At 31.6% G+C, this 25,123-nt stretch overlaps 1 protein-coding gene across 3 annotated transcripts in view; it reads left to right on the top strand.

Moving 5' to 3' along the window:
* Positions 1–19,951, top strand: part of LOC139490881 (protein OSCP1-like) — a 29,818-nt gene extending 9,867 nt beyond the window's left edge. The window contains exons 5-11 of one of the 3 annotated variants that reach the window (XR_011656430.1): positions 6,379–6,482; positions 10,974–11,102; positions 12,218–12,281; positions 12,901–13,028; positions 14,084–14,156; positions 15,743–17,461; positions 17,527–19,951. Coding sequence is in view for 2 of the 3 variants with exons in the window: in XM_071278001.1 (XP_071134102.1) it covers positions 6,379–6,482; positions 10,974–11,102; positions 11,441–11,467; positions 12,218–12,281; positions 12,901–13,028; positions 14,084–14,156; positions 15,743–15,847 (630 nt within the window). In the remaining variant the exon portion in view is untranslated. Of the gene's footprint in view, positions 1–6,378; positions 6,483–10,973; positions 11,103–11,440; positions 11,468–12,217; positions 12,282–12,900; positions 13,029–14,083; positions 14,157–15,742 lie in introns of all 3 variants that reach the window. The other 2 variants (XM_071278001.1, XM_071278002.1) reach the window with 2 other exon arrangements.
* Positions 19,952–25,123: the final 5,172 nt, after the last annotated feature.

Genomic DNA, 25,123 nt, shown 5'->3' with positions numbered 1-25,123 from the left:
ATAAATCATTTAGATGTATTTATAATTACTTTAACTTTACATGGTGATAAAAAAACTTTCTCCAGACTTGATTATTTATTTAGATGTATTTAAAATCAATTTAACTGTAGATGGTGACAAAAATACCTTTCTCCAGACTTGATAAATCATTTAGATGTAATTAAAATCACTTTAACTTTACATGGTGATTAAAAAAAGAACTTCTCCAGACTTGATAAATTATTTAGATGTATTTAAAATCACTTAACTATACATGGTGATAAAAATATATTTCCTTCTTAAGTTGAACTCTGATGGAATAGAACAGGTACTTGGATGTGTCATATTAATTATGAATGAATCTATATCTCAATTGTTACAATTTATGATATTATTTTTTTTATATATTATATACATTTCAAAAACCCTCCCAATTGTGACTAAGTTGCTTGTTTACATTAAATTGTTGTTAAAAGGTCTTTGGTGCATTACCTCTAAGATATTGATGTAGTATAGGAAAGTTTGTGTATATATACTTGAAGTTGTATTTAGTAAATGTATAAGGAGAATGGTTAGGAATATGGATTTATTGAAGAATAGAATGGATTGCAAATTTATGATACATGGGTTCCATAGAAAGATATTAGAATGGAACTGTAGGAGTTGCATCAATTTATAGAAAAGACTGGATTGGGAAGGGTCCATATATTTACTGAGGAAAGGAACTGGGGTTTAAAGATTTATAGAATGTAAATGAACTGAGTACTTCGGTGTCCTTAAATTTTTAGAAATGAGATGAGCTTTGAGCTTTATATTTTCCAATATTTATATAAATACAGTTGTTTAGGACCTCTACATATACTTTTCATACAATCAGGTCTTTACTTTTTTACCTGTGATATAAAATATTTTTAATAACTATACTTGTCTTTTCTATTCCTTCCATTGCTCCATGTCCTTCTCTCTATTAATGAAACAAGCAATTTTGTCTCATTATATATGGCCTACCGTATATATCTCACTTTTTCCTAATTATATGGCCATATATATGTATTCCACTCTCATTTAACTATGTGATTCAAATGTTGAACAATCAGTTCAAAGTTAAGATGTTACCGTTAAAAAAAGAATTAAGATCTGGTATTGAAATAGCTGCGGAACTGTAGCTCTTAGGTACTTTTATTTATTTTTGACTATTTGGGGACCAAAGAGACAAAAAATATCATAAGAACCTAAGAGCTACAGTTCCGCAGCTAGTATTGAAATAATTACCATGCATAGATTTTTTCTTATATACTATAGCTGGGAATTTTTCCATTTGATTTATATTTTCCAGGCATGTATTCCTTATTTGCACTTATGCATGAAAAGAAATGTCAAAAAGCCATTGGTAATATAGGGTTATTGCATGAATATTGGAGAATATTGTCCCAAGTAGAATTTTATATTGCACCAGCTTGCGAGTGCAATATATGGTGTACAAGGGACAATATTCCCCAATATTCATGCAATAACCCTTTTATTGTATAGCAATATAATATTAGAAATTAAAGATTGGTTTAAACTAAGATTTTGTCGTTGATGACGTCATGAATTTTGAAGATTTATTGCACTAGTGCAATATTGTAATTTATTGCACGCTTACATTTTGGTTACTTTCTGTGGGAAATATTATATTGCTATGCAATAATATACACACTTGTATATAATAAAATAATAACTGTTGTTCTGCTCAATTTTACACGATGACAAATTTCTTTTATTCATGGATGCCCTTCCAATAAAAAGGTAAAAGACTGATCTTTAAATAGGATTTTTCATTCATGGTTTGTTATTTAGACAGGTATGAGTCATTGAAAAATCATTGCTATTAGTTCAACCAAGAAATTTGCAAAACTCAATACTTGAAGTCTTCACAGATCCAATGTATATATAGTTTTATTGTTATTTCTTTTAGTATTGGTTTCTGGGATTAAATTTGATGCTTTCACACAAAATGAAGATTAAAATGCTATCTCAAGGTCTCAACCCACTAGTCACGATTGCTAGAGTTATTTTTATGCCTAATCAGTGTCAATAATAATTGAAGGAGAAACTTTGTTTCAACGATTATTAATTTCATAGGTGTTGTTTTACAGGAAACTGATGAAATGATGTTATTAATATCAGACATTGATTTCATACAGGAAAGTACATCACCAATATTACTATCACCTGACTTGTCAATTCTTCTTTGATCCAGGAAACATGAAAGTCTATTGATTCATTGTAGAGATAATATAAATTTCAAAATGACACAATAGAAAAGAATAACTTCCATTTGATTAAGAAACAAGTTTCAAACTCAGCACATTATTTCATGACTCGATCCATACTGTTGTTAAAACGCAAGTTATAAATTTCAAAACAAGATGGCACACTAGTCCACAGTCTCACAACAATAAGGTGTACTTATGTTACTATTAAGTAATATCTATTTAAAGATCTGACAAAAGCTGCAGACTGTTGGTCCAGAAGATACAATCAAAGATATTTTTTTTGATTTCTGCAACATTAATAAGTGATTTTAAGCCTTTTATTGCACTAACTGAATGATGACTCTCTGTATAACTTTATATAGAAACTTCTTCCCAGTCTTTCAGATACAAAACTATTTTATTCCAACCTTGTAAATGTATTTTATTTTCAGTGTTAGCTGTTCATATTCGTATCAGTAATTGCCAAAATTTCACATAAAAATTATCTGAATATAATCAAATTTTAATTCTTCTGCTGTCAGATTTTCAGAAATTGAATTTAGTCTACTATGAAAGCCTAAATTGATAATTCATATTGGTATTGACAAATCTATAATTCAGTATTATTCAAACTGTAAACAATTATAGTAATTTATTATATATGTACTATTTTTGTCGAGCCTTCAACTTTAGTCGAAAAAGTGAGGCTAAGCGATCCTACATTCCGTTGGCGGCAGCGGGGGCGGCGTCCACAAATATTCACTCTGTGGTTAAAGTTTTTGAAATTTTAAAAACTTCTTAAACTATGCTTGATTTCTACCAAACTTGGACAGAAGCTTGTTTATGATCATAAGATAGTATCCAGAAGTAAATTTTGTAAAAATAAAATTCCATTTTTTCTGTATTTTACTTATAAGTGGACTTAGTTTTTCTGCTGGGAAACATAACATTCACTCTGTGGTTAAAGTTTTTAAAATTTTAATAACTTTCTTAAACTATCCTGGGTTTATACCAAACTTGGACAGATCATAAGATAGTATACAGAAGTAAATTTTGTAAAAAAAACCAAATCCATTATTTCCGTATTTTACTTTTAAATGGACTTAGTTTTTCTGCCAGGAAACAACACTTTCACTCTGGTTAAAGTTTTTAAAATTTTAATAACTTTCTTATACTATTTATACCCCCGCTTTAAAAAAGGGGGGTATACTGTTTTATTTGGATTTGTACCAAACTTAGACAGAAGCTTATTTATGATCAAAAGCTAGTATCCAGAGGAATATTTTTATTGATTTTTTTCACATTTGTTGAGCCTGTAATTAACAGCAAAAGTAGACGAGACACTGGGTTCCGCGGAACCCTTACGAATTTATATTATTAAAAGTAATGCAATATTAAAAAAAGGTCCTCTGTCTTACTATTAATTTCAGAGAGGATATTGGAGGGTAGGAATGCTCTTTACTGTGAGGCGGAAATTAACGTGATTTGCCGAAGGGCCAAGTGAGCTTTTCTCATCACTTGCCGTCCGTCGTCGTCCGTCGTCGTTAACTTTTACAAAAATCTTCTCCTCTGAAACTACTGGGCCAAATTTAACCGAACTTGGCCACAATCATCATTGGGGTATCTAGTTTAATAAATGTGTCGGGTGATCCGGCCAACCAACCAAGATGGCCGCCATGGCTAAAAATAGAACATAGGGGTAAAATGTACATTTTGGCTTATAACTCTGAAAACAAAGCATTTAGAGCAAATCTGACGAGGGGTAAAATTGTTTATCAAGTCAAGATCTATTTGACCTGAAATTTTCAGATGAATCAGACAACCTGTTGTTGGGTTGCTGCCCCTGAATTGGTAATTTTAAGGAAATTTTGCTGTTTTTTGTTATTATCTTAAATATTATTATAGATAGAGATAATCTGTCATCAGCAATAATGTTCAGCAAAATAAGATCTAAAAATAAGTCAACATGACCAAAATGGTCAGTTGACCCCTTAAGGAGTTATTGCCTTTTATAGTCATTTTTTACCAATTTTTCGTAAATTTTTGTAATCTTCTACAAAAATCTTCTCCTCTGAAACTACTGGGCCAAATTTAATCAAACTTAGCCACAATCATTATTAGGGTATTTAGTTTTAAAAATTTGTGCGATGACCCAGCCAACCAACCAAGATGGCCGCCATGGCTGAAAATAGAACATAGGGGTAAAATGTAGATTTTGGCTTATAACTCTGAAACCAAAGCATTTAGAACGGTTAAATTGTTGATCAAGTCAATATCTATCTGCCCTGAAATTTTCAGATGAATTGGACAACTGATTGTTGGTTTGCTGCCCCCCAATTTTAATGAAATTTTGCCATTTTTATGTTTTTACAAAATATTTTCCTCTGTAACAAAAGGGCAAAGTTTATTATAGATAGAGGAAATTATAAGTAGCAAGAATGTTCAGTAAAGTAAGATCTACAAACACATCACCATCACCAAAACATAATTTTGTCATGAATCCATCTGTGTAATTTGTTAAATATGCACATAGACCAAGGTGAGCGATACAGGCTCTTTAGAGCCTCTAGTTTTTATTGTCTCAAAGACTATGTACATTTTATTTTCATGCACCAAAAATTACAGTTAACATCATTTGGCTAGAATTTTCACTGAATGTATCCCAATTATGAATACATATTGGTACATGACACCATGGTTGAATGTTATCTCTAGTTCCAAGGCTAACTACATGAATCCTTGTATTGTGTTCATGGTAATAAACAAATGTTTTGTTACATATTGGATCAATTCAATGTTTTGTATAACACACAAATATTCTTCAAACGCAGTCCTTGTTGGTAGTTAGTTTTAAAATTATTTTTTTTTATAAACAGAACCAAAGGATGAACCACACGTTTTATAACATGTAAATGATTGTGGAGGTTTGAGAGAAACTTTCTTCATACTAGGTTAATTACTTAATGAATAAAAACTTGAAGGACACTTAATGAATTATCAATTGTTTCGTAATTGAAAATTCAAACTTGACTTGTATGTAATAGAATTTTAAAATTGACAAATGAAAATATCACATACTACCAAATTAGATAAAATGCTTATCTTAATGGCCTTAAATCTGTGCCACTTAAAGTACTTCTGTATATATGTTCAGATAGGATTATAGGATTTATTTCCATTTGATAGATTTAAATATTTAAAGGAAATGTATTGATCTATTTTAAATCTATTCAGAAAGTATATCAAATTCAAATTTCCATTGATTTTTGTCTGTGATATAGCACATGATTTTTTAAAGAATAAAGTATAATATTCATTCGGTGCAAAATAATTGGACGGTGGATAACACAAAAGATGATGAATCTTAAAGGAAACTAAAGTTATATTTTAAAAAATGATGCATAAAAAACCTGTTGAAGTGTAATTCTAGCTTTTGTGGCAGATATACATGAATATATGCAAAGATACAGAGACCATATTGACAAGGTTGCTTGTAGGAGGTGAATTATAGTATTCAAGTTTGCTCATCTCCAATCCATATAGAAATATAACTCAATCCATGTCTAAAAATGACTAAACTGTTCTCCTCTTGGCTGGCTCAACTCTGTTACTACAATTCTACATTATCTGTGATAGGATCTCTGCTAAATATATAAATTTGTTTCAGCACTAGGTTTCTAAAGGAATAAGAATGTTGAACATTTCAAGAAAATTTGACAGCAAGGAATAGAATAATTTTAAAAGATTGACCTTTTTCAATGTTTATATGTAAATAAAGTCTCAATTGACAGTTGTGAACTCTACTGGAGCACTGTGCTGGAATTCCCCTTTATTTTGGCATAATCTGCAATACACTTTTCTACTCCCAAACAATGATAAAAAATAAGTTAGCGAATATAGGAAAAATAGTCAATTTACTAGCATTCAGGTTTCATAAGGAAGATATAGACTAGTATTCAAATTTGCATCTGAAAATAATAACAGCTTTTTAGTTATTTTTTGTTTGTTTTCTAGGGAGAAGTGGATGGGTAGTAATTTCTCGACTTACATACAATCATTTTTACTCTGGAGTTTGTCACATAGACAAGTCTTTCCATAACACCACATTAGTCATTACCATGCAGTAGGAACATGATGGTGAAAATGATTATTTTTATTTTAGGTATCAATATTTCTTAAAGACAAAGTACAAAATAGTAATGGTAGATTTGTTTTACCGACTGCAGGAAGTTTACCTCATGGAACAGAAAATCCTGGTCTCATACGGTTTGTACAATTATGCCGTTTTCCTAAGTCTGATCAAATTTCAAAATATAATACTAATAAAACCAAAACAGGACAACTTTTTTTGCAAAAAAAAAACCCAAATAAAATCATGCTAGTATAGTTATTTGATTATTCGAATTATGCATTGAAATAATATTAACTATGGAACACATTATTACCATAAACAAATTGGTTGAGGCCAGTCTTAATATCCACATCAAATGGAGGTATAACTACTCATCAATTGACTGTGAAATGTCATTATAGTGGGGCGGCTTAGTACCGAAATTTGACAAAATCATGCAAATGGTGATACAAGTAAGGGATTTGGCATAGACGTTCATTAGGAAGTACTTTATCATATTAGAGGGGTAGCCAACATGTTTTCGATTTTTTTCACGGCGGCCATCTTGAATTCAAAATTGACATCATTTTGCTCGATCGTGGAGATTGAAAAACTGTTCTTACCATTTTCAACGCTATATAGGTCATGAAAACTATTTGAAATACAATAAAATGATATGAAAATATGTCAAACAGACAACAATTGTAAAAAAAAATCATCACTTCCGGTTTGGGTCGAAAAAGTTCGTACACTCGAGTGAAATAATAGTGGTATAGATATACGATCAAAATTTCCGTTTGATATATCGGTAATTATGTTAGACATGCTGGAGGAATGATTAGTGTAATAATCTACAATATTTTCCAATGTATTCCGTTTTAACAGCTACATGAACACAATGTTGTACAGGTCAAGCCAGCTTTGTAACACTTACAATTACCAGAACAAGTTTTCTTGCAGCCATATTTGTGTAACTCCTGGCAAGATGCAGCAATTGCTGCTAATTGTTTCCAATTAGAAATCCACATTCCATCTGCGTTCTCCTTAACCCATTCCCAATCACCAGGACTAGGTAGATGTTGATCATGTGTGACTGCCTGTCCCCATACATGGCCACCTCGGTATGTAGCTAGTTTGGTATGATCAAGCAGTGCAGCTCTAGTGGGTCGAATGGTGTCATACTGTCTTTGCTTGCGTGCAAATAGTTCAAGTCTGGATTCGTTGATGTCAAATGTTGTTGTAGTTCTGTCGTACATAACCACAACAAATGCCTCTATCAACTCCATATCAGCGTCACTGACCAATACAGGTTTCTTACTTAATCGTTCAAAAACCTCGGTTACATCATTAAATATTTCCCGTCATGGCATCTCAATATGTAATCCACCGAACGTAACAACGAATTTGTTTTCATCGTATTCATTTGGCCATTTCCATTGAATTTGCTTTGCCAAAACAAATAGCGGTTGGTCTGCTGTAATCACTGGAGTTTGACCAGGATTAAGAAACGACACAACATCCCTGAGCTTATCCATCGAATGTTTTATGGTAGCAACTGAGTGAGCCTGTTCTTGAAATAATGGCATTAAGCAGTATAAGACTCATTTCAACAGTTGGTCCGCGTCTCTGAAGAATGAAATGATGACCATGAAATATTTTCGGACGTTATATCTTCACTTGTTAACCTCACCGTATTTAACCACTCATACTCATTTTGCAAACTCATGAATAGATAATTGTGGTTAAATATATTAGTAATATAGGCAGGCAGCATGAGAGGTTCTGGTTTGGTTGTAAGATATGCAGGTTTTATATTCATATAAGCAGCAGGGAGTTCAGATACCTTTTTAGATTTTGGTTTATGTGTAGGTAATATTAACTCATCCCTTCTAACACCGATATTATCTTTAATTGGATGTTGAAAAATAGAGATTCCGGTCTCATGAAAAGATGATTTTGATGTTGTTGAGCTTGGGTTGTGATCTATGTTGTCGACTGCAGCTGTGGTAAACAGCTGCCCTTTAAGAAAGGCGGGCATACCACACCTTCATTTAAATAACGTTCAACAACAGCTTCACCTAGTTGAGTTGAAATTCCCGTACCCGATCGTAAGAGATACATAACCCATGTTGAAATAATGTATCTATAAGGTGTCATTTCCTGGTTTTTGCAAAGCGTAACAGTCCATGGTGTCATTATAATCACAGGCAAACTCTATAGCTGGTCCTATATCTTTTTCAAACATCAAAAGTACACCTCTGCCCTTTATGTGTGCTTCCAATCCTGGCATCTTTTGCAATAGCTTGTCCTTCAGTCGAGTAGAATGTACCTGTGCAGAAGAAGAACCAAGTTGTGCCAATCTTTCCTCGCACAGGTTTGCCAGGTCTGCTAATCGAAACACAACATACTCTTCAGAGTTTCTTTGAGTTTCAAAAAATGTATGTGACCAGCTCAGCTAATGCAGTTTCTTTCATTTTGTTTCCTCCTGTGTGCAATTGCTTTCGATCTCTGTTTGTCTCTTTGATCTCTCTTTGTTATATGGATACAGCTGCGAGACAAGACGGATGATACTTCATCTCTTGTGCTATAACATCACCACTACTCAGCTTTGCCAACAGTGGTTTATCCCGAAGAGCTGTTGCACAATCCACTAGTCGTTCGTTTAGTTTCATTGTCATTGCCTCTCTTAAGACAGATAAAGGTCACTCTTTATCACAAATGAAACTTTTATGCACATTTTCAACTGGATTTTGTTGTTGATCTTTAATAGAACGAGGAGTACGCCTAAAAAGTTGAAGAGACGTACCATCACTATAACTTCCGGATGGTATCGGTGACATATTGCATTTCTGGCCTCTCTCAAGTTTAGTATTATTGAACTTTATCCTACACAAATTATGGTACTTGGCATTTTCTTTTTTCTTTGTACTTTCAATACCCTCTCCGTAGTTTAATCGCAAAATATTAAGAGGGATAGGGAGGGCATTTAATTCATTAATTGATGTATTAACAACAGTATTATTATAAACTGCATGTGTTAGTAATAGGGATAGAATTCCTTCAAATCAATATCCGATCAGAATTGCAAATAAAACTTCGTAACTAAAATTATGAACGGTGGATAGATAAAGGCAACAGTAGTATACCGCTGTTCAAAACTCATAAATCCATGGACAAAAAAACAAAATCGGGGTAACAAACTAAAACTGAGGAAAACGCATTAAATATAAGAGGAGAACAACAACACAACATTAAAATGTAAAACACACACAGAGAAACGAACTAAGCATTAGACAAAATCCTATGCGAATAACTGAAATATAACATCAAAACCAAATACATGAATTTGGGATAGACAAGTACCGCGACACGTCTTATAACAATGAGAACACACACTCTCAAAAAGGTTAACTAGAATAAAATTACTCCCTCTATCGGTCCATAACCTATTGAACCTAATGTAGCAATCGAAGATTATTCGTAGATTTGTGGAATATAACGACTGACATTATTTGGGTTGTAAAACAGTCATATTCGGGATATTCATAAAACCAGGAGTGGGTTATCGACCGGTATTTGACCGAAAGTGATACTTTATCTTATATAACAATGATTTACTTCATTTTGTAACATTTTGGATACAATACAAGCAAAACGGGCCATACATATGATGTCTGTTCCCTGTGAAGACGTCATTTCGAAAATCCAAGATGGCCGCCATGATCGGATGATTTTTTTTCGTGGCTACCCCCCTAATATGATTACATACACCTAATGGCATGTTCTTACAAAGTTTCATGCTTGTATCACCATTTGCATGATTTGTGTGGTAAGCTGCTTAACTATTAGTATGCTAAGAATTGTAAAGGAGCAAAATTGATTTGGAAGGTCAAAAGTCGAATTCTTATCTCAGAACATTGTAAATAAAAGAGTGATCAGTATAGATTATCAGGTTTTCAACGCATTGATATCATAAAATATCAGCCGCGAGCCACAATGTGAAACTTTTTGGTGAGTGAGCGCAGCGAACAAGCTAAAAAGTTGCACATTATGTCGAGCGGCTGATATTTTACGATATCTATACAAAGAATACCCATTTATCTGTTTATCGTTCTATTACTGGTCTTTTCCCTCTTCCTAAGTCAGTTTTACACTTGACGAAAGTAAGCTTCATAACGTCTCCTCTCGCTTTGTGATGCGCTGATAACTTCTCCTCTCACATTGTGACGTCACTGATAATGCCTGGTCTGGTTTTGAATCCTTGATACGAGAATTGCGGAGCGACAGAGCAGGGTGATATAGGAATAGGGACAGACAATAAATTCAAATACATCAGTTTTTACTATGGATTCATTATGATATATTAGAAATCCCTTCAATTTGCCTTTTCAGAATCTAAAGGACTAAGAGTAATCTCATTGTTGGTACACCAAAATGAAAATAATTTTACGTCATTAGTTGAATTTTCATTGCTTATCACATTTGAGCCAATCCTACCATTTTGGTGTACAATTTTTAAAATATTTCCCGGAATAGCTTAGATTCTTAAACGTGGAATTATAATGAATTAAACTAACATATAAAATTAAAAAAAAAAGGTGTCCTGAGTTCACAGTTTTAAACTTGCTTAATTTGTTCTTTTTCAGTTATTATAATGAAAATGGTAATGAAATTAAAACAATACAGTTCACCCCTGGAGGATCATATACAGGGTCACAAGGTGAAGGGTCGTTTGACATGAAAGGCAGTAGAGTTACAAAATTAGGAACAAATATGTAAGTTAAAGTTGTCATGTAAGTTCGATTAAAATATACTACAAAGCTTCAAGTATAATGTATGACATGCTATTCATTTGTTTTGCCAAAGAAACAATGAAACACTATAGTCTACTTGAGCAAAAAAAATTTAACTGCAAGAATTAAAATTGAAAAAGTGTTCATCTATACGATATATAGTTATAATGGGCAAGGAAAGAGTTCTTCTGTTTCATGCACAACTTTTTTTAGGTAAAAACAGTAAATCTCAATATGAAGTTTATGTTAATTCAAGCAAATGTGCTTGAAATGTTTACAACAGAAATCTCCATTTATTAAATATAATTAATATATTCAAGGATGAGAGGTGCTTTTGATTTTAGTGAGTAAGTGTTTCAGAAAAGATACCTGATTTCTGGTTTTATTATTTATTTTATGATTATTTCAGTTCATTTTATAAGTCAACATAACAAAGCATATAGTTTGTTTCTCCAATTCTTACACATCTGGAAAAAAAATCTGTTTTATTTTGTACATTTTTTCCTCCATTGTATATTGAGCAAAGAATGTCCCTTTAATGGAAGCTTTATCCCTGTATACTGCACAGAATAGAAGCCAAATGCTTGATGACATCAGTTTTGCCAACATTTTATTGTTAAAGCAGTATATATTAATTTGATTCCATTGGAATTGCTGTCAGAATTGTTAAGAAATGTATACAAAAGGTAACCAGGTTTGGGGAAACAAACAATATTCTAATGTTGGCCACATATTGAGTTTAATTTGTTGTATTAAAATTTTTGTTTGCTGAGTTAAAATTTACAATGTTGAAAATTGTTATAACTGTTGAAACATGTTGTATGATCTTCTTTGTACTAATAGTATATATATGATCTCTCTATGTTGAAAACCAATCATTTTATACTGAATATTTGATTACTTGAATTAAGGAATGAAAAAGCCAACAAGGTTGAACAAGCGGATAACATTTAAAATACAATCCATGTCAGAAGCAATGTAAGGAAAAAAACTGATTTCAGATTATATAATAATTATTTAATGAAGTTAAAAAAAAAGTAGCAAAGAAACAAACAATTGGTATTTTGTTTTTAACCGCGCTATATTTAATTATTTAGGTATTCTGTATCACGAACAGTAGAAACGACAGGGTCAACAAGAACAACCACAAGTTCAGATATAGTGAGTAGTGTTAGAAATTACAACTGACATAGCTAAATTGCTAATTTTTTCCTATCGATTCTATTACTTTAGTTTGCCTCAACCAAATTATGAAACTGATACACAATGTTTATTACCACAAAACTTTCTATTTTGGTGGCATCACTTTTACTGTTCTAGAGTTATGTGGCTTATGCCCCTTTATAAATGGAAAAATTGCTGAATTTTTCGTTTCCATTCTTTAACTTTAGTTTGCCTCAAAACAAAATATTATGAAACATATACACAATGCTTATTACCACAAAACACATATCAAGTATGATTTTTTGTTTCGTCACTTTTACCGTTATGCCCCTCTACAAATGGAAATATTGCTGAAATTTTAGTTTCCATTCTCTAACTAAAGTTTGCCTCAACTAAATGTTGATACATATACCCAATGCTTATTACCACAGAACTCAGATCAAGTACAAATTTGGGTAGTGTTATTTTTACAGTTCTTGAGTTATGTCCCTTTATATTATTATATGCAAGTGGGACATCATCTGTTCCCCATTTATTTGTTTTCTGTATAGAATAGCTTTACATTTAAAAATATATATATATAATCCAGTAATAATTTAACTTTATTTTTTTGTAGGAATCCAGTACACCTGATCCTTTAGCCAAAGCACAATTATATTTATTATCACAACTTATAGGAAGTAAAACAGCTAGTACTAAATCAGAGATCAGATTGAATTTATTTAAAAATGACAAAGAAGAAGAGTAAGATTTAAATTGAACTGACTGAAATGAAATTTAGACAATGTTATATCATAATGTGTACTGTGGATTCATTTATTTTTCATGGGTACCAATTTTTGTGGATTGAGGAAAATTTGCATTTTTGTGGATATTTTATTTCATGGTTTTCCCAAAGTCTGTATACAATTATACATAAAAGTCTAGTGTTACATTGAAATAAGTGTGTTGATACTTGATCAGAACAAACATCTTCTTCCTTTGACCTTACTCAGTAGTTTTGCGACATTGCTTACTTGGATATGTGAAGATCATTGATTCAATTTTTGACTGAGTCAACCTAAGAATTTAAAATTGGTATTTGGTTCTTAACTACCAAGCATTTAGGAATAAGAGCAAGGATGAGGATAACTGATTCATCATTTGTAATGCATTCTCATTTTTGATATCCAAATGGACGATTATTTTTTTTATTATCTATGAAACAAGAAAATTTGAAATTGTTTGTGAATATCTCTTTAACTTGCTGACTTCCACATTAGAAAGTTCCATTTAATCTACGAAATGATACACTTTACGGAACTATGACTAAAAAGAGAAATGAACCTGTTGTAATGGGTTTTAAACACAGGTTTCGCACCAAAAAATTATTTGCACAAAATTTCAAGGTCAGTTATCGATTTGTCTATTGTTAGATGCGTAGACATACAGATTATTTTTGAAACAACACAACATTGTTATCAATTCTGTTAGTGTTTAATGCATTTCATTTTATAAAAAAGAATATTTTTATAAATCTTTCAGGGATAATGTATTTGGTAGGGTCAGCGGGAGTAAAAAAAGCATGAAATGTCAATTTATTTTTATTCTGCAAATCGGAAAAGTAGATGTTGGCAGATTTGCCAACAATTTAAAAAACCCTTGTCTCAAAGCCAAAAGTGTATATATAAAGACAAATGTGAAAAAAACATATATAGTTTTAGAAACTGTGGAAAGAGTTTGTCCAAATTTTCCATAAATTTTATGGTAAATTTTATCATATTTGAAAGTTTTAAAATATTTGTATTATTTATTTCCAGACAAGCTGAAGCAGCCTTAATGAAGCCTATAGAATTAGCTGAATCTAAAGTTGTCAAAATAGATGCTTCCAAGGTATTAATCAGAAATAGAGTGTTCAGTATAATAGGGATATTATTTACAGTATACCTCACAGGCTCATTTGATGGAATAGGGCTGTGGTTGTTGTGTTGTCTAAGTAATTTGTCATGATCTCATATATCATTCAAGTATACACAACTGTAATAGGGGTCAAGCTTGGCTTTAATCATTTTCAAAATTGAGTAACTAAACATAATCTTAGTGACAAACTTTTAAGTTTCTCACCAATTGTTGGAAGTTTATCTTGGAACTCCACTTTAATCCACAATGAAATATAAATGCATAGAAATCAAAGCTCAAATATCAAGCCAGAAATTACTTGGTTATGCATTTTTTTGCAATAAGGAATGCTTAAATGTCTAATATCATCACATATCATAAGTTTTTTGCACAAATTTACTAGGTTTTGATAAACAATTATATTTTTAGTAGAAAAGGTTTTGTGGGATATTTTGACTTGCTTTCATATATTTAAAGACTTTTATTTTTGCTTTAACTAATCATCTCTGAAGTCACAAGTTACTAAAGATGTGGTAAATAGTTGTTCTTACACTCAATGATATAGATGTGTTGCACTTTCACAATATCTGTGTATACAGAATTTGTTTTGATGAAGTTTTTTTCTGTTTGATTTTTATTTATTTCATATTCTTGTTCCTCTTATCACAGAGCATGATATATAAGCATGTATCTGCTTAAATAACTAGTCTGACTTTTGCATTTGTAAACTGTTGACTAATGGGAAAAAAATCTTTTGAAATATTATACTTCATGCACATTTAATTCATAAATACCATGTATGAAAATTGCATTAATATCATTACAGTTTGATGACTTTTTCGATGTCCTGTTCCCTAGGTCATGGTCCAGCAACTTTCAATAGACAATTTTCAATGTTATTTTTTCTGCATCAGCCAATTTGATAGGAACTTTCTTTTGATAGATTTATGATATTTTCTGCAAAGTCATAAGACATAGTCCAGTGACTTACATTAAATTATCAGTTTCCAATGTTATGTTTTTACCTTAAGCTAGTTTGATAGTACCAACTTATTGTAGACAATGCTATATTTTATAAAATTGCATTACTATCAATATATCTCAGTTTTACAACAATTTGACGATCATTTTGACGATTTGCCTTCTATGTCATGGTCCAGTAACTTTGAGTTAATTAGCGATGTTGCTGTATATCGGATAATCAGATTGTCTTTTTTAAATTTTCTGCTCACAGGCAAGTCATATTTCTGTGTCAACAGTTTCTTTTGTATAAGAAGTACTATTCCATGTATCATTTTCAGCATTTGACATCAACTTCCAAGTTCACTGTCAAATCACTAACTATGTCCTTTTCTTAAATCTAGGAGGAAATTTTGTCAACTTCATAGTTAAAATTAAGCCATAAAACTAATATTGGTTCTTAGGAATATATAGATGAGATGAAAAGTTGTAAAATGATTTTTTCAATTCTTTTCTGGTAAAGGTAATTATGGTCCTTATTCACTGTAGATTTTGACATTTTTGCTAGATCCAAACTTTTAGTTGGTTCATATTTAATGCAATATTTTTTTACATTTCAGAAACAAAAGAATGACGAATTAAGTAGAATTATGGGAGAATTAGCAGTAAATGAAGGATCCTCTAATGACAATGATGATTTATTAGATTTGATGGATAAAGCCTAGCTGATGTTTGTATTATGGAATATTTTGAATGTGAGAGAGAGATGGTATGAATGTAGAGTTAATGAATGGCAATGATTTGAGAGATCAAGAGACAAATCATTACTGATACAGCCCAATATGTTTTTGATCTATAAGAAATTGTCATGAATGTAAATGTGTGATTTCTTAAGCTATGTTAATGTTAATTTTGTGTCAAATTTATAAGAGATTGTTTGACCTGAAGGATATATGAAAAACTACATAGACCTGATGGACCAAAGCTTGTAGCTTGGATTACATATCAAATATATATATACATGAAATGTTTACGGTATGTATTTAAAATACTGTGGGTTCATATTAATATGTGGAATACCAATTTTTGAGGGATTTTATAAATAAAGATGACCAATGAATTCGATAGCATAATATCACTATTTGGATTCAGAATATTTAGAATCCTTCCTAAATTGATTTTCCTGTTTGAAAAATTATGACTCTGGAAAAATAATACCAAAATGGCATCTTTTGTTACAGGTAAGAACCACCTTATATATAAAACAGTTTTATAATTGTTTTGATGATTTTCTGTCATTTCAAGTTATAAAAGATATTTGGAAAAAACAATATGCTAAGTGGTGCCTTAAAGAGTTATTGAGTCATACATAGAGTTGATTTCTAAGTTGTTTATGAGAAATGACACTTGAAGATTTAAGCAAAAGTTCTTGATATATATGAAGTTATGTTATTTGTTTGAATAATTTATTAAAAAGAGTTTTCAAAGACAGTGCTATAACTTGTGCCACTCTCCAGTATTTTTCAAATGTTATGAGATATATGATACAGAGTAAAACATGTAAAAATGGAATCTTACTTTTGAGTGTTTAGAATTTTATGTTACAAGTAGATTGAATAACCAGAAGAATTTATTTTTATCTCACGTGGCCCAAAGGGCCAATTGAGCTTTTCTCATCACTTGGTGTCCGGCGTAGTCTGTCATCGTCGTCCGTCATCGTTAACTTTTATAAAAATCTTCTCCTCTGAAACTACTAAGCCAAATTTAACCAAACTTGGCCACAATCATCATTGGGGTATCTAGATAAAAAAAATGTGTCCAGTGACCTGGCCATCCAACCAAGATGGCCGCCATGGCTAAAAATAGAACATAGGGTTAAAATGCAGTTATTGGCTTATAATTCAAAAATCAAAGCATTTAGAGCAAATCTGACAGGGTAAAATTGTTTATCAGGTCAAGATCTATCTGCCCTGAAATTTTCAGATGAATCGGACAACCCGTTGTTGGGTTGCTGCCCCTGAATTGGTAATTTTAAGGAAATTTTGCTGTTTTTGGTTATTATCTTGAATATTATTATAGATAGAGATAAACTGTAAACAGCAATAATGTACAGCAAAGTAAGACCTAAAAATAAGTCAACATGACCAAATGGTCAATTGACCCCCTAAGGAGTTATTGCCCTTTATAGTCAATTTTTAACAATTTTCACTAACATTTTCCACTGAAACTACTGGGCCAAGTTCATTATAGATGTAAGATCTGCAAACACATCACCATCACCAAAACACAATTTTGTCATGAATCCATCTGTGTCCTTTGTTTAATTCACATAGACCAAGGTGAGCAACACAGGCTCTTTAGAGCGAATCCATCTGTGTCCTTTGTTTAATTCACATAGACCAAGGTCAGCAACACAGGCTCTTTAGAGCCTCTAGTTGTTTTGTTTTAAGTGATTTCAATCTGAAGAAAGTTCAGATTACTCAGGTTTCAGTTTGATCTGGTTTCACTGTACTTTTGTTACTGTTAAGGAAATTGTTATGCATGATATCATAACTTAAATTATTATGATAAATGGCAATTTTATTACAAACAACTAAATGGCAGCAATTAAGGTGAGACATATCCAACATGAAATTTCCCAACGAGAAACTATTTGTCATGACACCAATCAAGATGCCATCATGCTTATACAGTTTTTAATATAATGCTTAATTATGTTGGACTTTGAATTATAATGCGTTAAACTGTTCATACAAGAAATGTTTTTGTAATTTGGGAACGGTAAAGAAACTGGAACAATTATTTTCAGATTTCATTGAATTTTTTTTTTCTTATGAACACAGTAGAATCAGGTGGCTTAAAAAATTCTTGATTGTGCTAGAGAAACGTCTCTTTATTTTTCAACCTTGTTTTTAAGAACCTTTTTTTTAATGTAATTTTATTTATTTAAAGAAGAAGAGAAACCACGGACTAAACATAAAAATGAATAAATCATGAAATGAAATATTGTTTGTGCAGACTTGTGTGTTATTTAAAAGTATCTCTGTTTGTTTGTATGTAAGTTCCAAGAATCCGTCCTTGTATTTTTGTGATTGTTCAAGCATATCATTATATACATCACTATTTTTTATATGTATTTTTCAAATGTGATGAGCCTTTGATATGTTTATAATTATTTTTTTATTTGTTAGATGTTTTGTTCTTTTGAAGGAAAAGAAATTTATTTAATACATTGTTCATAGGATACAAGTTAAAACACTGATTTAAAAACACAGCTGAACTATCATCTAAATAACTACTACTTTATACTAAGTTATGGGAAGTATTTGGCTTAACACAATAAACAATAAACAAAAATTACATTTATTCAAAGATTCAAGTACAATTTATTTGCACAAACAGTGAAACTAATGGCTTTTCATATTTTCAACATCAATCAATATTATTTCAACTGTGTGTGGGTCTAAAGCAGCAGTCACATGACTTTATTTTTTTTGTTTGTTAATTAGATGACAATGTTCCATGTCATATCATTATTACAATAAAGGAGATTGACTTCTTCTTTAAATCCAAAGTTTTTCTGATTGTCAGCTTTTTATTGTGTGTTGATATAATCTATTATTATTCAGGTTTTAACTAATGGTAGTTAGAAAAAAAACCTTTGAAAATTATTTTTGTACGTATCATAGTATCATAAACATTTTTTCTATTTGCTTGTTTTATAAAAAATAGTATGAATCTCAGTTCATTTAACATATTTTATGGAGTTGTTTGGTTACATTCATGAAATATTACTGACTTGACAAGTTGCAAGAAAATAAGCTGAATTGTTTTTGTTTTTGATCTTTTGCTTTGGTATGTCTGTATATTAATTTTTGTCTTTTATTTTATGACATTTTTCAACAGATAATGCTACTTTTATGTATACGTTCTTGTGCCAAACTTTTATAATGCTCTTTTTAGCTTTATACAATTAAGTGTGTCTACCGGTAAATCAAACTACCAGTATTCAGTAACACAATTTAACAACTCTGGTGTGTGTTATAAACTTTAATGTACATGTAATAAGCTTTTGTAAGAAATCATCATTTAGTGGGACACGGATGTTAGATTGCATTGCTTAGACTCCCAAAATTTTATTTTGGTAGGAAAATTTTGGTATGTGGTATTTAAATGTGATATTTGTAAATTATTTGTTAATTAATAGATGATAATGAAAATGTGTTCTCAAAACATTATCTGTGCAATTAAACTACAACAGAGTATAGAATAGGTTTCTTAAGTAGTTGGATATAACCGTGGATTCATTTATTTTTGTGGATAGAGGAAAACTTACATCTTCGTTGGTTTATATTTCATGGTTTTGCCAATCTCTGAATACAAGAAAAATTTTGTAATTCATTGAACATTTGAATTTGGGGTTCATCTCCACCCACGAAACCCACAAAAATTGGTATCCAATAAATAACAATGAATCTACAGTACTTGTGTCCATGGAAAATCTATGAGGTCTGATACTGATGTCTAATTTAAACTGTACTCTATAGCTATGTGATATAGGTACATCATAATTTATGATTAGAAAAGATGGTTAAGCCAGATAATTGAATATGAAAATTTCAATCTGACATGTTTCTTCCATATAGTAGAAATTTTAAGTGCTCTGTATAGTTCAAAATTTTCTCTATCTTGTTCTATTACTTGTAGAAAATAAATGTGATCAAGATACATGTCATGACACTAGTTTGTTATACATATATATTTGGGTCATGTTTGAAAAAGAACAGTTGATTGATCTGGAGTATTTTTAATAAAATAAACTACATAAATGTGTGCTTGTTTTTTAATTGTACATGTTGTATACAAAAGGATTATAGACATTCATCTTCCAGATTTGTAATATCTGTAGAAATGTAAGGGGACAATAACTCTGGAATAAACAGTTAACACTGCATGTATTCGATAATATATATCAGAATTTCGTGTGTGTTTAAGTCTAGACGCCATCTAATTAACTTTCGAGATGACCTCTGGAGACTGCTGATTGTAATATAACCTGATATGAACATAAACATAGATATAAATACATAGCGACCTGGTGCAATTGGATTTTTCTAGATTCGTTTGATTTTATGTTATAGGACATAGTTTAAATAATTAATTGTATTTTTACCTGTATACGGTAAGAATGATTTTTTTTTGTAGATCGAATCAGTCAAAGAATTTGTTCACCTTTGTTTCACTTTCAATGTTGACATTCTTTTCCTTTAATGGGGTGACCACGATTAATCAGGAGTAATCTATCGTAAGCTATTAGGTTAAATTAAAGGTCACATAAATTTGGATTCAATGAGGTCGAGTTATTCACTTGCAAGTGAATAATTCATCAGCAATGTTTCTTTGCCCATTTTGACAAAATTGAACGGAATTGATGAAAAATCGAATTATAAGTTTCATCATTTCACTTATCATGCTTATATTAATGATTGAACCAAACAAAATCATATTCCATTTTTTTCAGAGTGACAACTCTACAACAGATTTATCCATCAAATCTTCAAAAACCTTATTCAGTTGATATTCACTCTAAAAACTACAGCTAACACTAGGGTCATCTCTTGAAGTCTAGCTATGGTTTTACGAGGTTTTTTTAATACCACCTAATGGTTTCAAATGTGAACTCTTTACAAGAGACTATAAGACAGAAATTAACAACTATAGGTCATGGTACAACCTCCAACAATGAGCTAAACCCAAACTGCATAGCTATAAAAGGCACTGAGAAAATATTGCTTCCATATAATAACAGACTTTTTAATGTCACATATTGATAACACTCATATCATAGGTTAGAATGGATCTACCCTGTACAATGCCTCCAATTTGACTCCATTGAAACGAGATGTGTCAATGGAAATATATCAGAAAAATTATCAAATATTGATTTAACAACATGTCTTAGTGTTACTGTACCTCCTGGACGTGAGATGAGATTATGACAATTTAGTCACACCATATGTTCATGAAACCTTTTCAGTAATATAAAAATAAGGAGATGCAGTATGATTGCCACTGAGACAACTCTCCACAAAGAGACCAAATGACACACAAATAAACAACTATAGATCACTGTAAGGCCTTCTAATTCCATAACAAATAGTTGGCTATAAAAGGCTCAGAAATGACATAAAACAATCTAAACAAAAAACTACCAGCATGATTTATGTATAGAATAATGAATATAAAACAAATATGATATACAGCATCAAAAGACAACCACTGGATTACAGGCTTCTGACTTAGGACATGCACATACAGAATGCAGCAGGGTTAAAATAAATTGAATTGGTAAAATACATGTAGCTGTAGTTAATAAATTCTGATCTCTGGAAATGTTTGTTGTTCAAGACAAATGGCTCCATGCTTTTATTTGTTTCATTGTGTTGCTTTGTTGCATTCAAATTGCCATATACCTTATTATCTACCATTATTTATAAGCATGAACAATTCCTGCAGATCTTGAGCTTCTTTTTGGAACATTAGTGTTTGATGATGACTTTCAATCCCTTTTCCCTGAATGAGACCTACGGAATTAGACATATCATTCAGTTAGTACATGTTGTTGCATTAGCAACACACAGATGCAACATGTGGAGCAGATCAGCTTACCATTCAGGAGCACCTCAGATCACGCCAAGTTTTTAATGGTGTTTGTGTTGCTCAGTCTTAAGTTTTCTATGTTGTGTTTTGTGTACTGTTACTCTTTTTCCTTTTTAGCATTGGCTTTGTCAGTCTTTTTGACTTCTGAGTTTGAATTTCCATTTGTTATCTTTTCCCTCTTAAGTGTAAAGACAGGTGGTGTTTGCATTTATACCAATTCACTGAATTTAAATGGAATTACAGCTGCTGTGAGAATAAAAGAAATGTTTTCAGATCTGAGAATGATTATCACTACTTACATTACATTGATTATAAAATACAGATTGAGTTTGCATTTTTGTTCCAGTTGACAAAATATTCAAAAAAATTTGCCTATAAACATAATTTTTTTTTATGAAATCAGCCATCCAGATTAATTGGTATACATGGTATCTTGAAGATTATTTTGGTCAATAAAGTGTATTCGGTTTAGTTCTGGTATTGTAGTAATTCATATTTTCTTTCCATTTTTCCAAAGAGAATGGATCGCTACTGAAATTATGAATGCAAGTTTTTATTATTGTAAACCTAAAACTCACGGTGGGTATGGTTGTCCTGCGAGAGAATGTTCTGTGCTGGTGATTCGGTCCTGACGGGTGCTGGTGATCAATGAAAAAATGTAAACAAAGACGAAAATGATGATTTTTGACGTTTTCACTCATAAAAAATTGAAAAAAACAGTTGAGATTTTTCAATTTTGTTTCTTATGGGTTCATATGTAAAGCATTAAAAAGTTGACCCTCTAAATTGTTTCAGTAAGCGTAACACAAAAATGCTCATTTTCAGAAAATCTCGAACTGAAAAAATAAAACAAAAATGCTCATAGAGTCCGCTTTCTATACCGCAATCCACACGACAAAACTATTTTGTGAAAAAACATTGCAATTTATTAAAATTTAGCATTTTTTCAATTTATTCATGTCCTGATACTGTGCTGGTGGGTCCTGTCATTGTGCTGGTGGGTCCTGATACGGTGCTGGTGATTTTGGATAAGAAGTTGCTCATATTTGAAACAAATGTTACAAAATCAATAAAATTGGGCAGATAATTATTGTCAATAGGATCTATGACTCCTATTTTAGCTCTTGTGCATCCATTTGGCTGTTTAATATGTGTTTTCAAATGATCGTTACTTATATTACACAATTACATAACAGGGCAACCTCTTTCGTCCAATATCAGATAACAATATATACTATCTGAAATAAAAATAGTTTTATTATGATATTAAATGCCCCTTACATTGATGCTTCAACAATGATCAAAGCCCATGCTGCATAGACATGTTTGTTAGCGCTCCGCATACCCCTCCCCACTTACTCAACCCCCCCCCCCCCCCCTTCCCATTTCCTCCTTCATTGTTACAGTGGTGTAGAAACACAACAATTTATCACAACAATAATAACACAAAGACACACATTATTGAACAACAAATGCTCACAGGTACTGAAAGTTAGTTCAAAGCCGCATTTTCAACTAATAGATAAAACATGTTCTCATATGCAAAAATCACAATCGTGTCGATTAAAAAAGTCTCAAAACTTAAGTTCCCATTTTAATGTTTGATTAAGCAGAACTTTAATTAAAAGTGTGCAGTGAATCTTGTGCTCACAAAAGTTATTGTCATAATTATGTTTACATAAGACTTATAAAGGAATTAAGAAAGTACCAAGAAATATTTTACAGTTCAATTTAATGATCATGAATGGAAGGAACTGGTACGGAAGTTTACATAGGACAAAAAGAAATTGATAGTATTTCTTGGCGAAAGACTTAAACGCTTCTTTGCATTATATAGTAAAACTCTTCTTTAAAAGCATGCAAAAAATAACTGTGATTGACTTGCTTGCTATGTTTGCTCCAAGGATATTTTCAAACAATAGGTAGGCGGAGTTTCAATACATACTGGGATTTGATTGGACAAATACAAACTGACAGGAATTGAAGTTAATGTTTATTGTCCAAACAAATTCTAGTATATAGTAAACATACTACTTACCTGTCGTTTACAACCATCCAAACAATCATAGCAAGCAATTTAAACAAGGTTTGCTTTGCATGTATTTATAGAAGAGCTGTAAATTCTAAAAAAAAAAAATCTTGTTGTCGTAGATGGTTAAATCCTCAACAAAATATCATTAACTTTGTTGGAACGAATAAAGGTTTTAAATCAAATTTTCGTGGACTTTTTAGCTTCCACCCTGACGAGGCATGTTAGCTGTTCGTATGCTGTTGCACCTGACGCACCGAAACTTTCACATTTCCTTCTTCTTTTCTGAAATATTTTACCCAGCTCATACTTGACAGGATTGTTATTCTAGTAAAAGGTGTAACCAATGAATTGAACACAAGTTAAAAATTCCACAATACTATATAATTCATTTTATGTGTCAATTTGTTCGAAAAAAATCGAAAAGAAGAGAGTTTATTAATGACATGGTTATCTGTCGCTATCTAGATATATGTTTCATAGGCGGATCCAGGGGCCCGGCCCCCCCCCCCCTTTCGTGGGAAAAATTTGGTTGATTATATATGGGAATCATTGAAGTATGACTGGAGCGCCCCCCCCCCCTTAGGTCAGTCAGCGGTCCCCCCCTTAGGAAAAGTTCTGGATCCGCCACTGTGCTTAGCATTTATTTCAGATGACATGGACTCCTCACCCAGTGCTGCCTTTCATATCTTTATCCGTATACAATTATTTTAAAATAGATAACCAAAGGCTGCAACTCGTATTTTTGTATTTGAATGATTCGTTGTAACGAGAATATTTGTGGTGAATGGAAACTTTGAGGGTCAAAATCTTAAATTGCTTATAAATGTTGCTGGACCCAGTTTCGTTATCTGATCTGAATTTTCTAAAATGTGCAAGGTAGATAGACATTTTGATTTTTTTTTACTCGGTAAGTTTGCCCCTATCGCTTGAACTTTTGCAATATTACAGCCAATTTCAATGAGTGTGTAGACAAAGGGATTACTTTGGTTATCTTGCTTGCTGAACAGAAAAGTCATTGTAAGTTATGTAAACTACCCTACTTTAAGAGTAGACTAGTCCGACAAATGACACATCTTTCTGTCTGTAGGACCAGGCTACTTCGAAAGGAGGGTACTTTACCTTACCTAAAAATGACCTCACGGTTTAGCTAACAAGCTATTTTGGAATTTTGAAATGAAAAAGCTAAGAAATCTTAGTTTTGTTAGAGTGTACTAGGTTTTCGAAAAAAAATACCTGATAACCCTTCAGACAAAAAAAAAATGTTGAAAATATCTTACAGATACAGCAAGTGATTCTTAATAGCTATAAG

Source organism: Mytilus edulis, chromosome 10 (assembly GCF_963676685.1).
Source record: "Mytilus edulis chromosome 10, xbMytEdul2.2, whole genome shotgun sequence".
Taxonomy (NCBI): domain Eukaryota; kingdom Metazoa; phylum Mollusca; class Bivalvia; order Mytilida; family Mytilidae; genus Mytilus; species Mytilus edulis.
The sequence above is the reverse complement of the archived record's forward strand: the minus strand, read 5'-3'. Positions and strand labels throughout refer to the sequence as shown.